The sequence below is a fragment of the Psittacula echo genome (genome assembly GCF_963264785.1).
Source record: "Psittacula echo genome assembly, chromosome: 7".
Taxonomy (NCBI): Eukaryota; Metazoa; Chordata; class Aves; order Psittaciformes; family Psittacidae; genus Psittacula; species Psittacula echo.
In genome coordinates, this window is record NC_137740.1 from 11,118,320 (window position 1) to 11,136,040 (window position 17,721).

Below are 17,721 nucleotides of genomic sequence, written 5' to 3' on the forward strand. Positions count from 1 at the left end.
AATGTGTTTCTTTGTTTTGTATCAGTAATGTCAATAGATACACTTGTTTAATAGAGGTGTGTACAATCCCTGGAACCTTACTCCCTGCAGTAGGCAGAGCAGCGAGCAGATTTTAATATTTCAGGTAAATACTGCAGTTCTCTAACATAAACAGTACTAAAGACTGTTAAAGGGACATTGGAGGCAAGTGGAATTTTAAGTGGCATAGGAGAGAGGCATAAGGGATGACAGTATTGCCAATGACTGTAGAGCATAAAATAGCCAGGAATAATTATTGGTAGGCATAATAGCTAGGAAGTCTGTGGTGTCCCTATTCTGTGCTTATAAGGAATTGAGTCTTTTAGGTTTTACATATTTAAAATGGTCCTATCTTTGTACTCAGTAAACTCAAAACCCACTGGAACGGTTCAGTTGCAGTGTATCACACGAGCTGGCTGAGGGTCAGAGCCTTATCATCTTACACAGGCTTCTGCACAGGTTCACCAGATGCTGCCTTTTCCAAATGTGCTTTGGGCTTTTGTGTTAAATACAGCTTGCTTCCAAAGGCACGCTTGCTGCTTTGGGTTCTGTGGTCCCCTCAATGCACCCAATACTGTTGACCCACTAGCGATGTAGTGGTGGCCTTGCTGGCAAACACTTGGATCAGCTGGGGCTGGAAGGGCAGGAATCAGTCAGTCAGTAGTACTGCTTAAAGTGATGGTTTTGTCAGTGGTGTTTTCCCATTCAGTGAAGTCTTTCCTACATTGCAGTCCTAGAAGTCACTTTCCTGTGTGGTTTGGTTATGTGACTCTCATATGCCCTTGTATCTTTGATTGCTGTTAAGAAAAATACTATCTCTTTACCCACTGCATTCTAGATCTCAGTGTGTATTCACAAGACTGGGCTTTGCAACCTACATGGCTGTGTGCATGTATTTGTTCGAGAAATTTTGAAGGAGGTAAGGTTTGGTCAGTGTGACCTTAGAGAAGTGGAAAATAAGTATCTAAATGGAGAGGTTGTTTGTGAAGGAGGGTTCTGTGAGACACTAGAGAAGATGGGTTTAGCGTATAGACATGCCTTTCTTATGTATATGGTCTTTTCTTAACTTATTTTCAGTTTATTCAAGTTAGTCATCTGGTTTGCAAAAGTAGTCAGATACATAACAGTTAATATGAATTTCCCCACCCCCAGCCTGGAAAAACTTTTGTATGGACAAGCTGCTGGCAGATTTTCATCTTGGAATATATAGATTTGCAGTGTTGTTTCTAGAACACAAAACAGTTTTGATGATTCTGCAAGACAGATTTGTTTGCTTTAAACTTGAAAAACAAGGTGTTAATCTGTCAGTAATAGCTGGTTTTCACAAGAACTTTTGATATCTGTATCTGGGGAGATTTTGGTTTGGTACATGATTAACATTTTAATCCATCATTTAGTGTTTTAATGGGTTTGTGTTTCCAGAATGTTAGAAAATCTGATGTGAGTGATGCTTTGCATTTTTAGCTGCACATACAATTTTAACAGTGTTTTATGCAGTTTTTTTAATTGGTAGAACTGGCCTTTTTATTTGAGTAACCCTTTTGGGGGTCTGGCTGTGTGATATAATGGAAAGAAACAAATAATGATGGCAGATCTATGTGGTAGTTATTCTGGTGCACAATACTTCAGGTGTGTGAGCACTACCAGTTGTACGTGCCGTTCTGGAACAGCTACATTTGTCCTCTCAAAAGGTAGCCGTATTTCAGTGTAGACAGGCTGAAGGTGTGTCTAGACAACTGTACTAATGGAAGCTGAAAGCAAAATACAAGTAAGTTTGTTTTGTAAGATACTTTATGTAGGTGAACTGCAAATAAATGATCTCAACTTGAGATGATGTAGCTTACCAGTTATGACAGCTATTAAGCTAGTAAAGCTGCACTTGTGTCTTTTATAGTAAGGCCTAATAATGCATTCAAGGTTAAAGCGGGGTTTATAATTACATTGTTTTAACAGGGCTGTGCACCCAAATATGATTATCTTATTCAATAAAACGTCTCTAATAATAGTAAGACCATGCAGCATTCTGCTTTTTTGGAAAACAGGATAATGAGATTTCATGTGTGGCTTTTTGCTATCCTTAAGGAAATCAGCAGTGTGCTTTTGGCTCTTCCTAGGTTGTGCTCCAGGCTGTGACTCCCTATTTCTGTGAATGTGTTGGATGAATCAAAAGTTGTGAGAAAAAGATCATATTTTAGTAAATATATATGGTGTTAATTCTTTATCATAAACTAACATACACCTATTAAATGGCTACTCTATCTACTCTGAAGAGTAGCTAAGTGAAAAGGTCTGTTGTGTATATTTAGGCATATCTGCTTGATTAAATAACTTTAGAAGAGCTGCACAGAAAGAAAACTGATGAGGGAAGTAAATTCTGTTCTGCCTTATGCATCCATTAAATTGTTCACTAATTTTTCTGAATGCTTTTGCAGCCCAGCTGACATCTGATCTTTAGGAATATTATTGAAATCCCAATTGACTTGGCCAGCTAGAAAAACAAATTATTTTTTTTTTTAAGTAAACATGCTCTATTCAGAGTAATACATAGAAATGCAATGAAGTGAACTGAAATTGTGGCAGGGATAGACAGATGTTGTCCTTGTAACCTTTTGTAGCTGCTGTTATCTGGATTGATAAATGCATAATGAAGGGCACAAGTTTACTTTTTTGCTGGTTTTCTGCTAAAGGCGCTACATCTTTGTCATTTGCTGTTGCAGGGGAGGAGACATGGAATTAGCAGCTGTAATTAATAGGATTCTAGGTAGACAGCAGGATTGAAAGGACCTGAGGAGGCTTGCAGGGTACGGTGAAGCAGAAAAAGCATGCAGTAAAACCTGACTGGTTCAGAAATGTGCACTGCAGTATGTAATGTGAGCAAAGGTTAGAAACCCTGGTTCCAGGTATTCCCTGAAAGCTGGTGTGCTGGAACAGCACAGTGTGGCAGGCGATCTTGTAACTCAGGGCAAGATTTTGCTTCCCATTGGGCTTTTCCAGTTTGTAGACCAAGGCAGAAGAGGGAAGAGGAGGTAATAGGAAAAGTACTGCTTGTAAGGCTCGTCTGTGTGCTTTCTTAGGACTTTTGAAACATCTTGATCCATTTCCAGTGAGTCATTTCATATCCCAATGGCTTTTGATTAGCTTGTCTCTGGTCACATTTTGGTCAGCATATACCTACACTATAGTATAATAGTGTAAGTATTCAATACATATATATTGAATACCTCCTTGGTTCCTAGTGGCAGGCAGATCTGGATACCTCAACTTGAGAATCCAGACTTTAGAAACTCATGGTTTAGAGTAGAAATGAAAGCTAACAGAAAGATTAAAACAACTGAGCAACTATATTCAACTGCAACACAGCCAGAACTCTTTATGAATGGTGTATGAGAGAATGGGGATTTTTTTTCTTGGACTACATATGTTTCCTTACTGTGGTCTGTGTCTCTTCTTTAAATTGAATATGATTGTATGTTCCTTCCATTCTCATGTCAGTTTCTAATGTTTGTTTAGATGAATACACAATGAAATCTGGTAATATAAAAGATTACCTGACAATTTTAACTTGTTTGTCTCTGAGATAAGTATCACTTCTTGCATGTTGAATGGCACGGTGAAGGATATTTAGATATGAAACTTAAGCACTTGCACAGGGGAAAAAAGTACTTTTGTAACAAAAACATACAAAAAAGAGGTTGCTCTGAAATAACAGTTAAAACATTTTTAATGCAACGTAGAAAACTTGGTAATTGAAATTATTTTCTTTAAAGGTTAATTGGAACTGTTAACAAGTGGAATCCAAGTGCTAATACAGAGTTTTGACTTTTTACGTGCTTATATTACTTCTAAAGACTTCTTAATTTTGATCAGTGAAAGAATGTTTTGGGGGTAGTGACAGACAACCTTTTTTAGTTCACCAAAGCTCATTAATGCAGATTTCATTGTTCTGAAAGGAGGTATCTGAAAGGATGCCTTTATAGAGCATCTCATTTAGTGATACTATTATTATTTTCTCTTTTTCTGAAGTGTATTTCCAGAAATAATTCAAACTCGAATCCATTTAAAAGGAGAGAGAAAATTACTTAAATTTGCATTGACAAGCACTTTCATTTGCCTTTTTTTCCTGGAATTGGGAGTGGCTACTGGAAATGATCTTTGTCCTTCCTGTTTTCCATAACGAAGCAGAGACCAGTTTGACTGAACTGTAAATGCAACGTGAGAAGAATTGGGAATTTTGCCTTCAGGGGATGCATGAGTATATTTGCACACACGTGTTTATGTGTGTGACTATAGAAAAGCAGACACCCATCTGTATTTTGAGGAATCTCTTTGCTCTATTCATTATTGAATAGCTGGCAAAGGCCATTTTGGTTCTGTGTAGTAATAACAAAACAAACAAGAAACTATGTTAAATATTAAGAAGCAAGGTTAAAAATTGCACAATTTTACCACTGTATAAATTGGTCATTCTCCCAAATCTTAAACATTTTATGCAGATTTGGTGATGTTATATCTAAAACATACTGCAAAGACTCGTAAGGATGGTTCAGAAAGCTTCCACAAAGTAGTCTGATTTAGCCTGGAAGAGGGATGACTCAATGAGTACATATATCATGTATACAATCATGAGTATTGTAAAAACAAAATGACTAGAATGTTTTTGGGCACTTTGGTAGCACAAGAAAACATTTGATTGAATTGAGGCTGACATTTTTATAACCACAAATTGACTTTTACACAAAGCACAAGTAAACTGTGCCCCCTCTCGTTTGGGATGCAAAAATGTAGAAATCATAGAATCATAGAATAGTTAGGGTTGGAAAGGACCTTAAGATCATCTAGTTCCAACCCACCTGCATGTGTCTAAATACAAAACAATTGAACAGATTTATGTAGAACCACTGACTGCTAATAAACGGTCGTACAGACTCTGGCTTAGAAGTCTAAGAAAGTATCCTGGGAGCCCCAATGCTATTCACTTTTATTCACACACTTTCTTTTTTTCTTAAGAACTTACTGTAGGTTGCTGTCACAGAAGGTAATTGAGAGACTTTTGACTCTTGCCCATTATGATTTTGTGATATTACTGTTGTCAGGAGTATGGTAGGTTAGGAAAGTGGTCTTAGGAAGGTTGAAGGTGTCATGTTGGACAGGATTCAGAGTGTGTTTGTGAGGAGGCTGTAAAGTTGAGCATGTGCGCTAAGCCTGGATTCTGAAGTGTTGTATAATTTCAATGTTTCATCTAACAGCAAAAAATACTGCATTTTAATGTCACATACCTTGTTCTTTTTGTGATAGTATGTGCACAGGAAGGCTGAAGAGCAGTATATATGCCTACTGAAATATGGAGACAGCTGCAGGCTGTGTTGGCACTTAGTGTATTGGCATATAGCCTTCAGTACCTTGCTCATGCCAGGAAACACAGCTTTGAAAGGGCTCAAGACGTAACTTTGAGTCTACAAGCTGAAGTGTGCCTTCTGTACACTACCTGAGGATGTGTGGATATTAATTTAGGTATCTTGCTTTAATTTACTGCAGCCTTAGTGCAGAGCCTCTCAGCAGCTGTGACACCCACAGATGAGATTGTTTCAGAATAAAGGTTATAGAAGTATCAAAATACATGCTTAGAAGGTTTGAGTAGATATGGAGGTCGTTCCTTTAACAAGTGTAAAGTTTTCTGATCAGTAGTGCCTAATTTATGCTAACTGTGCAAGCATGATGTTTGCAAGACTTGGACACCAGTCCAAAATGTCATGTCTGGAAATCCCACTGAACTGTTTACATGCATGTTAAGCGCTGCTCGCTGATACTAGCAGTGATATCAAAATAGCAAGTTAGGAGACTTGAATCTTCTGCGATATCTTTTCTAAACTGATGATTGGAGTTTTGCAAAGAGTTTCATCTGGGGTTTGATTGTGCTGAAATAGAAGATGATGTTTTGCAGCATCACATGTTTTGCAAACCTTTTCCAAAGATACTGGGAACCTTTTTGTGAAGTGGAACCTGAGTATTGTGATGGTTTTATTTGTGCATTGTACTCAGACCTAGGTCCTCCTTCAGAACAGTAATTCTCTGACATTCATTTATTTAGATACCCTTAAATCCAGAGAACAGTTCTGTGTGTGCTTGGCTCTGTTTAGGTCCATTTTTCACATCACTGTGAATTGTTCTTACGGTTCATTAAATCTACTTCTTAAATTATATGAATTCTGACAATAGTTTGACATGGCTTAATTGCTATACAGTTTGTTCTGAAAAGCATATTTATTCAGAAGGTAGTGAATCTTGTTTAAATATAGTCAACCTCATTGACTTTTTCCCAGTTTTACCTTCTACTTACTACTCAAACATTTGGTAGCAGCCTAAGAATGCCATATCTGAAGGAGTTCTGTGCCTGTGCTAAGTTCAGTGTGATGGGAAGACTGTTCTGTCTGCAGCAGATCACAAAATCATAGAATACCAGATTGGTAGGGGACTTTTAAGTACCATCTGGTCCAACCTTTTCTGTCAAAAGCACAGTCTAGAAAAGGTGGCCCAATACCGTGTCAAGCTGAATCTTAGAAGTATCCAACGCTGGGGGGTCAACCACTTCTCTGGGGAGATTATTCCAAATGGCTGATGGTTCGCATTGTGAAAAATTTCCCTTTTGTGTCCAACCGGGATCTCCCTGGGAGTAACTTGAACCATTGCCCCTCATCTTTTCCATGTAGCTCCTTGGAAAAAGAGAGGCTCCATCATCTTTGTAGCCATGAGTGATAAGGTCTCTCCTAAGCCGCCTTTCCTCATAGGCTAGATGTTCCAGTATGTCCCTATTCACACTGAAAAAATTACCCTTTCATATAAAAACAGGCCTTGATAAGTTAGTGCTTTTGTTGTTTGCAGTGTGTGATGCTTACTAGCGTGTGATATGGGATGCTAAGAAAGTTCCCAAGGTCAGTATTGTATATGGTCACATCCACTCTGGTTTTGCCTCATCTTGGCTGGTAGTTTGTAGGGGTTGTAGGGTGACTTCTTGTTGCTCTATCTCCAGAAATATTATCATGGCTCACAGCTTGTGTGCAAAAACGCTTCCCTCTTCTAAACTCCACTACACAATCACATCTCGTTTCAGAAAGAAAAAGAATGTGAAAATTGAGGGGTTTATTAAAGGGAGTGACCAGAGGATGAAAAGGTGGTGACTCTTCTTTATGTGTATTTATATTGAGCCTCAATTAAAACAGCCTTGAAAACTTAAGAAAAGAATGGCATTACCAGAACTGATCGAAGAATGGAAACATGTCCAAGCAAGGAAAACAAACTCTGATAAGTCAAATATAAAGGCATAATAAGGCACGCCTAAAGGGATCCTGAGAAACCACTGATGGCATCAAAACAGTAATGTAACTTTTCTGGTGTTTCAGGAGTAAATCTGGTGTGTTCAGGAGTTTGCTTCTGGTTAGGTATGATAGTTCAAGGAAAAACAGGCTGTAGCAGAAGAACTATCTTTTTTTCTGTTGCTAGTATTTTCTGTGGAGGAGTTAATGGCATACTGGATGTATTACTGTCATGAGCCTCTTGGGAGGGGAGTCTGGCTGTATTGGAGCAGGTGAGGAATGATGTAGGCACATAGAGGAGATAAGGCATGTGGAATGGCCAAGCCTACCTGTGGCCTAGAGTATTATTAGTATTTTAGCAGAAGGTTTTTAAATTGCTACAAAGTGTGAAATTCCTTTCATCAGCTGCATGCAGTTCCTCCACTCTTCCCGTTATTCTGATTCAGCTTGTCTGTATTACCTTTTTTGTAAACTAAGTCTGAGAAGTGATCATTTAAAAGCAAAAATGCCCTTTTGAGGGACCTGTTTGGTTTTTTTAATTAGATTATTTCAGGTTTTGATCAAAGATCAAACAGCTTTTGCCACTTGCACTATAGTTGCTGAATTTCTCCTTCTGCTTTTCTCTCTAGTCGTACTTTGTCATATTTATGGTGCTTATATTGATGGGGATTTGTTTGTTTTTTATAGTGACTACAGTTCCTGTCTCACCTCTTTGATGGAAGAGGACTATAACCCAGAAGTGAACTCTCCATTGTAGAACAAGAAGCCCTTGTGGAATAATTGTGTCCCTTTAAAAGCAGCAGCCAGTCTACAAGAAATAGAGTAGAAGAAATTATTTTTGGACCTGGCATTTTTTTGTTCATGTGACCTATGTTTCAGCATGTAAATGGTGAACGACGAGGAAAACATTTGTGCCTGCTTTTGAGCTTTATATCAAGTAGTGCTTAGCTCTGTGGAGCGTTAGCCAACTTACGTGAAGACCAGAGTATATCCTAACTTTCTTTTTTTAAAAATAGTATACCTTTTTTTAGCAGATGTATGTGATAAAAATGAAGTTTATATTTTAAGAGCACTTGGGCAGATGCTTCTTGTTTAGATCTCAGCATTTGGGGCAGAAGTTTTTACGCAACATTGTCACTTTTCCAGAGAGTTCAGGCTGATCTGCTGCAGATCATGAATTATCCAGCAGACTTGGGTGTATCTGTTCAGTATTAACCATGGTGTTGCTCTGAATACTGTCATGCACACTTGACAAACCTTTTTGTAATGTAAAGCCTGACTTCTGCATTACCACGACCAGAGGAAATTTAATGAGGTGAACGTGGTCGTGGCTCTTTTTTTCCAATATAAATTACCTTCTTGGGTATCTTTTTTTTTTTTTTTCCCTTTTTTTTTTTTTTTTTTTTTAATACTGAGAGAGCAAAGAGAAGGTAAAATGAGCAGTTGAGGGGGTGAAGGGCACAGTTGGCACGAAGTGCGGCCTCTCGTGCTCTGCTTCGAGACGCACTATTGCCTCAAGGCTGGCCTTAGAGCATACTGGGGAGGGAAGGAACCCACAGGTCAGTAAAGCACAGAAACTGAGGACATTGGACTGCAGAGGCCAAACTCAGGGTAAGTGACCATATGTACTTACTTCTTTGGTTATGTAGTGTTGACTTGTTCGTAGGTAAATTAAAGTTGAAAAAGAAGCAAAATGGTAATCTGGAGAAGCTTCCATAGACAGAATTCAGTTATACAGAGCAATAATGGAAGTTTCATCATTTTGAGCAGTGGAAATTGCTATGACACGTTGGAAAGAGTAATTCAGTTTCAGATTGCTCAGAGAGATGCCTCAGCTGCTCTTCAGTTGAACTTCCATTAAGGTCCTTCAAACAGTTTGTTTTCTTAACCGTTTGGATTCTTAGCCGTGATAGCAGCTTCAGCATGGGATATTCCCTGTGCATGAAAGTTAGGGGATCTGGATATGACTTTAATTTGGAGGTGCAGGAGCTGGCGTATGGTTGTCTATCAGGTCTCTGATCTGCTCTTAGCGTCCAGCATCACTTGTTTGGTCTTATTTGATTTACAGTATCTGGAATAAGACATGCGGTGATTAACCCCTTGTAGACTGAGACAGTGGGCAGTGAACTTGAGCCCCATGTTCTGTCATGTCTTGATTTTACACATTTGTGCATTGTCTGGCTTTCATGTGCTGTTTGATCTACTTCCTTCCCACCTTCACACCCATCCTATCATGAATGTTATGGGTGTGCTAATTGTAAACAGGAAATAACTGGGAATGTTTAGGTTCTTACCTGTTTTGGTCAGAGGAACAAAGTCAGCAGGGAAAAAAATACTGAAGTGTAATACGAAAATACAGCACTTTGCCCCTTCTGTTCATGTAGGCCAAGCTTTGGGAAATAAATGGTATTAGTATTTCAGTTTGGAAAAGATGACATTTAGAGAATGTTCTTTTCATTTACAGATCCTGGCCATGAGGTTTGATGCCTCATTTTATTGAAGGGAGACACTGGACCTAAATGGCGCAGCATGACTTTGTTCCTGCCTGGCTTAACTTCTCAACACCACAGTCAACCAAGGTATCATTAATCCAGATCACCTCCTTTTACAGCTGTGACAATAATAACAATTTAAAAATTGACCCAGAGTTTTGTTGAAATTAGAATGTTTAACTTCTTTTGTGTTTATAAAGAAGGCTTTTGGAAATTAACACGAACATAATTTTCGTTGTCTTTATTTCAGAAAATGTATCTCTTATTTTGGAGGAGGAACAATCTTTGCGTTCAGACATGGAAGTAGTTCGTGTCTTTGCGTTGAGACTTGAGTGCGATCCCAAATAGAAAATCATTAAAGAAATGGTTCTTCATCTGTGTGGAGTCAAGGCTTAAGCTGCCACTTATTTACAATTCAGCATATAATTTGGGTTTGATTTATGAAGATAATCTGACACTTGCTGAGTACTGTGTTGATGATGAGCCCTGGGGCTCTAGCTGCAAACTCAAAAATACTCATTAGTTTTTTGCAACTTTAAAATGAGGGCAGTTTGCCAGTCACCTTTCTAAGACTGATTCCAGAGGCGCCTTAGGCTGACCCACAAAGTCTCATTTGGGACTTTAATAGTTTGTGTTACTTGTGCATGGCAGAGAAGACAAACATTTTAATAGCAGAACAGATCATGATCAACAACGCTGATGAAGAAGAAAGAATGTGGCTTTCACCTTTGTGCTTAAATATGAGAACACACAAGTAATGTAAGGATCATTTTGATCCATTTAAAACAAACCTTTAGCTTGAAAGTTAGTACATGAAAATTAGTACAGGAATGTGGGGGTTTGGTTTTAATTGTTTTTCAATTAACAAAATGTCACTGTTGGACTAACAGACTCCCAGAATGCTCTAATGAGTGCTTCATTAAATCACTTTTTACTTTCTGCAGTCCCCTGCAGCCACCTTTGAGAAACATGGAGAGCATCTTCCACGGGGAGAGGGCCGCTTTGGCGTGAGCCGTAGGAGACACAACTCTTCTGATGGATTCTTCAATAATGGGCCCCTCCGAGCTGCGGGAGGTGAGTGAGAAGGCTCAGAATGCAGCCTGAGAGCAGGCATTTTGGAATGTTTTGAACAGAATGAAGAATTGTGCAGAATATAAGCAACGTTTTTACCAAACTCTACATTTTCAGAATATCACATGAGAAATTTGTGCTGTTCTCTTCTCCCATGCCATGTGCTCAGGCCTGAAGGGTTTTTTATGATAGCTGTATATGCATTGTGTAGCTTGGTTTGTTTGCTGATAAAATCACACAATAGCTTAATAAGTTTTGACATAATAGTTCCTTAGTGAACACCGAATTCACAACAAGAACAGCAGCCTGATACCTCCAATATTCTGCACGCTGTGTTGACTTTTTTAATTGCATGCTTTTCTTCTTTTGTTTAGACTGCTGGCATCAGCCGTCCCTTCTCCGCCATGATTCTGTAGATTCTGGTGTTTCTAAAGGAGCTCATGTTGGGCTTTCTGGCAGTCAGCCTGGCTGGCATGGTCCTTCACGGGGCCATGATGGTGTGAACCAGCGTGGTGGAGGAGGAACTGGAGTTCATCGCCACTGGAATGGCAACTTCCATTCTCGGAAAAGTTCCGCCTTTCAAGAAAAGCTGCCTGTTGAATCCAGGGAAGAGAAGAAGGAAGATAAAGAGCAGTTGCAATTTGAGGAAGAAGACTTTGTAAGTTGTAGCTTCACACTAGAAGTAGCAGCTGTGAGAAGTGGCTTTTCAGTTCTCGTTTATTAGCGTTGATAGGTGGCAAGGATCTAGATTTGCATTGCATTCCATGTTTGAGATCACAACAGATTTAACAAGATTATTCCAGTGCTTATTGGCGCCCAGAGTCCTCAGGACTTGACGACCTGTTGGATTATAGGGTTTGGCACATATATTTTAACCATATGGTTATTGTGAACTGAAGATTGCATCGTAACACGCAACCCAGATTGTCAGCAAAACCCATAAGGTGATACCTGAGTCTGCCCAGGAAGAGTAGTTGTATTGACTTCACGGTTCTGCTTACAAAGCCTTTTTTTTCTTTCTCCTAAGTACCTCTATTCAGCTTATTTTCAGTCTGCGTGTTGTTCCCATCTCCTGCATCGCGGTCCATGCTGGTGTTTGTGATAACCTTTCCAAGCTTGTTCATGACATGCTCAGACCTTTGCAACCATCTGTCTTGAGTCTTCTGGAATAGTATTTTGTTATCGGAGATGTTTTTCTTTCTCAGTTTGTGGATTCGGATTTGTCAAGCCATTTCTTCCATCAGTATCTCCAACTCATGTTCTTCTTACCCAGCATTCTGATTCACATGGTATTATCAGTATGATAGTCTCTTACATCTTGGCTCTATTTTACTGGAATATCTTCAGTTCTTCTCACAGTTGTCATCCTTACCATGTGCATTCCTTAATGCTATTGCTTTGAGACATACACACCTTTTGTGCTTTCTCTTTCCAATTAAATGCTTTCCCCTCTCTCTGAAGAGTATTTTATTTTTATCAGACCATCCATTTTGCTTTTTGCATCTTGTTTCTTGCTATCTCTAGTCTCATGATAAAATCAGTATCATCTGTAAGGTTCTGGTAACTAAGTCCCTTCATCTAATGCAGTTCCTCTGACTTCATCTCCAATGCTAAAGCCACTGTTGCCTCCAGTTAATGAGAGTTTTTGGTGATAGTGTGCACCAAAAACGTAGTTGTATCACCATGTTGAGCTTTTTGCTCTCCTGTTCACCATTTATCTCTAGAAAGCTGTTTACAGCTGAAATTGTCGTGGCAATTTGATGGCACTACTTCTATCAGGAAGTTAGGAGTTGGAATGAAATATATGAATGCCTGTAGCTGCTTCAGGCCAAAATCTAGAGTCTTAAATTTTAAAACTTAAATTGCCACAGGAGCCAGTTTGATTTAAGCTGCTGGTTTTTGTCACTGAAGTGTCTGGGGAGTGATTGCATGCTCTTGTTCAGCTGCTTCTTCTAGGAGTGGTAGTGTGCATGATGGGGCGGTTAACACCTGGAGAGCAGTGATAAAGCTTGTGTGTGGATTTCTGTTAATCTGATTTCTCAAGAATTTCTATAAGCCACCTCTTTAGACTGTCAAAAGCCTGATGAAATATAAAGTTACTGTAATGATTGCAACCGTGCCCTGTCGTAGTCTACCTTGGTCTAGATCTTTCTTCCACATCCTTCTTCATTCTCTTCTTCAGTTCCTTGACAAGTGCCTTTCCCCAGCTGCGGGGCCATTTCTTCTGTAGTTACTTCCCCCAGTTTTTTTCTAGATGAGAATACCACACACTGTCTAGTAGCAAGCACTGCTAAAGAACTCGTGTATTGTCTTTGCCATAGGTGGTGAAACTATACTGTGACTAAGTATGTGGCTGTTAGGCCTGTGTGGCTGATGACTTTTCCTGAAAGGCCTGCAAAACAGTTTGTTAGTCCTAAGTTCTCCTGTGGTGTGAGCACCCCTGCTATAAAACTGACCTGTAACTAAAAAATGAAGCACTGAAACAGGAATTTCCAAGGTCTGAAGCAGGAATTTATGCTATGGTGTCACATTTTTTCCTAACTCTTATAAACAGGAATGCTTGCTATTTCAGAAGCTCATTATTAAAGACTTATGCTGTTGCCATAGTAACTAACATATGAAGAATTCATTAAAAAGAGGAAAAGGATGGCTTTATTTTGAACTAAAGTTATTTGGGATGGGGTAAGAGGAGTAGCTAATCAGGAAAGCTTGTCGTTGAATATTGAGATCTTTCTGTACTCTGCTTTGAGCTTGGACATGTCCTTAGTTGTTCTACTAAGTTGAATTCTGATACTGAATTAAAGGTAAGTCTGCAGAGAACACCGAGTATGCATGCGATATTGTCCTGAGAAGTGGACCCTGAAGCTTACCATAAATGTACATGTAGCTTTTTTGTCAGTAAATGTATATATATTCATTATTCTTTCACATTAGGAGTCTGGTATTGCTTCTGAGTGGTGGTGTGTTGTGGGGAGTTTTTTATTTGGTTAATAATTGTAATTATTATATAAAAATATTTGGGGAATTAGACTGTTATCTTCAAATGATGATGTGGATTCTGTTTTGTAACTTGAGCTACTGATTAAATACTTAAATCTTTCATGTGTTTATCGGTTGGTAGACTCGACTCAATTGTATAGGAGGAAACTAAAGGGCTTATCCTGAACCCACTGATAGTTCTGTTGAAAATACAGCAGAAGCCAAGGAGAATACAAACTTGATTTTCAGATGTCTTGTGACAAAGCATTCTCTTCTAATTCAGGTGCTGTTCGGAGAAATTCACCTGTACTCTGGGTTCCTAGAAGCATAATGTTATGTTAATGATGAATTATTTTGTTATGTGCAATATAATGATACACTCATTTGCATTGTCTTTCTACAGCCATCTTTGAATCCAGAAGCTGGAAGACAAAGCAACCAGAACAAACCTTTAGGGACACCTTCTGGAGTATGGGGTAGGTAAAGGTATTTATGTTGCTGTACAGAATTTTCTGCTGAAGCAGAAAGGTGTTACCAATGTTTACGTGGTATTTTTTTCACTCCAGACTATTTTAAAAACTTAAGTGAAACTTTGTTGTTTTCCTCCCACAATCCACTAACCTCTTGGCTTTTTTGTCTACTTGAAACTGTGCTTGTCTTGTCATTGAAAACTGCTGGTGGCAGTAGAGTCACTGTTCTGCCTTTGCTTCCTGGCTTACTACAAGTTTGTAATTTCAAGACATCACTGGAAGGGCAAAGTAGATTTGAGTGAACTAGACCTCAGTTCCTCACTTGTGATCTTTGTATTTCAAATAGAGCAAAACTCTCCTAATTCTGTGGTTTGGATTTACTTGATGTATTATTTTTTTTTAACTCAGAACAGGCTTGCTTTTGATTTTGGTATGCAAATATATGAAAAATAAAAATAAAGGAAACAAGGTACTAGTTCTGGCAATTAAATTCAGGTTTGTTAATATCTAGTTAGAATGTAGCTACATCAGTTGGGTTAGATACAGTAAATAGTACAAGTACAAATACAAAAAAAATCAAACCCACTTCTTGCTGTAGTACTGGATTGTATTCAATAGTTATTGTTCTGCTGAAAAAATAATGACAATCAGCATTTATGTGGCGTTTACCTGTTTTTAAAAGCACTGTATCTTTTGAGGTATAACTTATGCAGTGTATTTTTTGCTGTGTTAATGAGTTAACAAAGCAGATCCCTATTTGTTCAAAAAGATGCTAATATCTGCTCTGATTCCTGTAGTATGGTGGAAGGCCGTTAGCTGATGTCACTTAGATTTTTCCTTTCAGCATCAAGGGAGCTGTTGTGGTTAAATGAAAAAGATTGGACTTTGACATCTTTATCCAGTATCTTTGCTCAAGGCTGAGACAAAAGAGCAGCTAATAGCAGTCTCAGAATCAGACACATAGAGTCTAAGATTGAAAGGGGAGAAACCAGAACAATATACTGAAGCTGTTACGAAACTGAACATATGTATTTCAGAATCTTTCTCATTCTGTTCTTACAGAAAACCCCCCTAGTGCCAAGCAACCTACCAAGATGCTGGTCATCAAAAAGGTTTCAAAAGAGGATCCTGCCGCCGCCTTCTCAGCTGCATTTACATCACCTGTTTCTCACCTGGCAAATGGCAACAAAGCCACCACCATTGTCCCAAGTGTCTACAAAAATCTGGTTCCTAAACCTGCAGCTCCTCCTTCCAAGGTACAGGGGGTTTCCAACAAAATTAGTGGAGTGCAGATCAAGGGAGAACTGTCCCTTGGCAGGGGAATCAATCCCCTAACAAATAGCAGGAGCTGGAATCCAGTAGTTTTCTGGGGTAGGAGCTTTTAAAGCAGAGGTCTGTTCACTGCTAAAATTGTTGTTCCCTGTTAAAATGCCATTTGGTCTTGTCCATACAGAGAATTAACTTCTCTTCTGACTGTAAAAATGTCTGTTTGAATGTCTCATGTATTGAGCAAATCCTTATCTAAATTAGACAAAACAAGCAATGCTGGAGAAGTGGGATGTGTGCTAAGATGTGCGTGAGTTGTTCACATGACTACCTTGAAACAACCTTTATTTGGGTTACAGCACTTTGATGTGTTTTAAACACAATTGAGGCAAAGATCAGATTAGATTGTAACATCCTGCAATTTATCTCTAGTTTAGTTGAGCTTTAAAGACAACCTGGAAAAGTAATGGGATTTGTGCTACAATTCTTTTACTGAAAGAAATACAGGAGTGTGGAAAAAAAAAAAAACCCAAGTATTTTCTTTTGTTTCATAGTTCTAGGCTTTATCTTGCTCTTTATTCCAGAGAATCTGCATTTACAGATGCCTTAGAAACTTTGTAGGATTGATAGTGAAAGTATTTAAGAAGCTAAAGAAAATTACTGGTTTGGTGGTTCTTTAAAATTTGTCAAAATACTTCGGGTTCTAAAGTTTAATTTATTAATTACTAATGCTGGCTGCAGCATTCCAGCAAAATCTTCCCTATGATTAGAGTAGATTGGTCTTACACTCTTCAAAGGCAAAAGCAACATAGGAAAAATTAACTACTTTTTTGTAAGAAAGCAAGTTTAGAGCTTCTTTGCCGTTGATAAGTTTTTCTTAATTCAGGCTAAATTCTGTCAGCTACAGGAAAAATCCTAATGGATAAAATTATTATCAGATAATCTTGTGTAAACACTTAATCTGACAAATGATCTCTTCCTCAGTGAGTTGGGGTAAACTGACCCCATTTAAAAGGCTATTAGTAAAAGAGTTTTTCTCTTTGCATACTTTTCAGTCCATAATGTACTTGTTTAGAAGAGTTAAACAAAATGCAGCTTGTGATGGATAGGGAGTCTCTTGTGGCTTTTATTTTTGCTTGTACAGCTTGTTTGATATATGTGTGTATATGGTCTTACCTGGGTTTAGTCTGGATGTTTTGAATGGTCTTTGAAGCAAAAAGCCAAAAATACAGTTTCTTTGCAGGTTGTTAGATTGTCTCTCTGTTTCAAAGTAAACAGAATTTTAGTGAACAGGAATGCCAACAGCTTTTCTCTCTTAGCTGCTGTAGAGGGCAAAGATAACTTGTGAGGTCTTAAAGTTAGTGCTGTACCAGCTGTAGGGATTGAAAGGTTGAAATGTGCTTGTGAAAGCTATGTACATATCTTGTTACTGTTATTGTTAGTGAAGGTTTTCCAAACTGCATTTTGAAGTTAGACTTGGAAGTTTTGCTTCTTCAGATTAAACAAAAAATACATTAATCAGTGCTCACAGTTGGAATAAACCCTTTAATTTGTATAGATAATTAGGTAAATATGGTCTGTTCTTCTGAGGCAGCCTTGTGGCTGGTATTGAAGTTCACCTTAAATCAAAAATAATAGTAGGTCTTCTTTTACATGTTACATAGCTCTCATTTGCATTCCAGATTGTGAATCTGTATTTAAATCAGAGATTGTGGCAATATGTGGTGGTAGCTGCCTAAGTTCCTTTTAATTAAGTATTTACTGTAGTGAAGCAGTTGGTAGGCCCAGATTCATACCTGACGTATTACAGTATTGATAATATATGAAATGCTATTTGGCTAGTGAAGGAGGTATAGGCCAGGAGATCAGTCATGTTAAGCATGCTGTATGTACTTATTGTGTATGCTTTGACATGGTGCTGTGATTGTTGGCCAGTGTACTGCTCCTCATTGGTGGAGATTGCAATAGGGAAGAATTGTTTGCTGATGTCACCAGTAGCACTTCTGTTAATGAATGATGACCATGTAGCAAAGCTTAATAAAGGGATATCAGCATAGCCTTAGCAAGAAAGCCTGCATGCACGATGTCTTTTTTAAAAGGTACAGACATAAAGCA

General features: G+C 38.5%; 1 protein-coding gene across 6 annotated transcripts in view; it reads left to right on the plus strand.

Annotated features, from left to right (window-relative positions):
• The window catches only part of GPBP1L1 (GC-rich promoter binding protein 1 like 1), a 34,217-nt gene that overhangs the window by 7,711 nt on the left and 8,785 nt on the right, over nucleotides 1-17,721 (plus strand). For 5 of the 6 annotated variants that reach the window (XM_080623501.1, XM_080623503.1, XM_080623502.1 and 2 more), the window contains 7 exons: nucleotides 8,016-8,939; nucleotides 9,793-9,907; nucleotides 10,071-10,119; nucleotides 10,765-10,894; nucleotides 11,266-11,549; nucleotides 14,274-14,346; nucleotides 15,403-15,596. In XM_080623501.1, the coding sequence (XP_080479627.1) occupies nucleotides 9,858-9,907; nucleotides 10,071-10,119; nucleotides 10,765-10,894; nucleotides 11,266-11,549; nucleotides 14,274-14,346; nucleotides 15,403-15,596 (780 nt within the window). In that variant the 5' untranslated portion in view covers nucleotides 8,016-8,939; nucleotides 9,793-9,857. The remainder of the gene's footprint in view (nucleotides 1-8,015; nucleotides 8,940-9,792; nucleotides 9,908-10,070; nucleotides 10,120-10,764; nucleotides 10,895-11,265; nucleotides 11,550-14,273; nucleotides 14,347-15,402; nucleotides 15,597-17,721) is intronic. The other variant, XM_080623506.1, reaches the window with a different exon arrangement.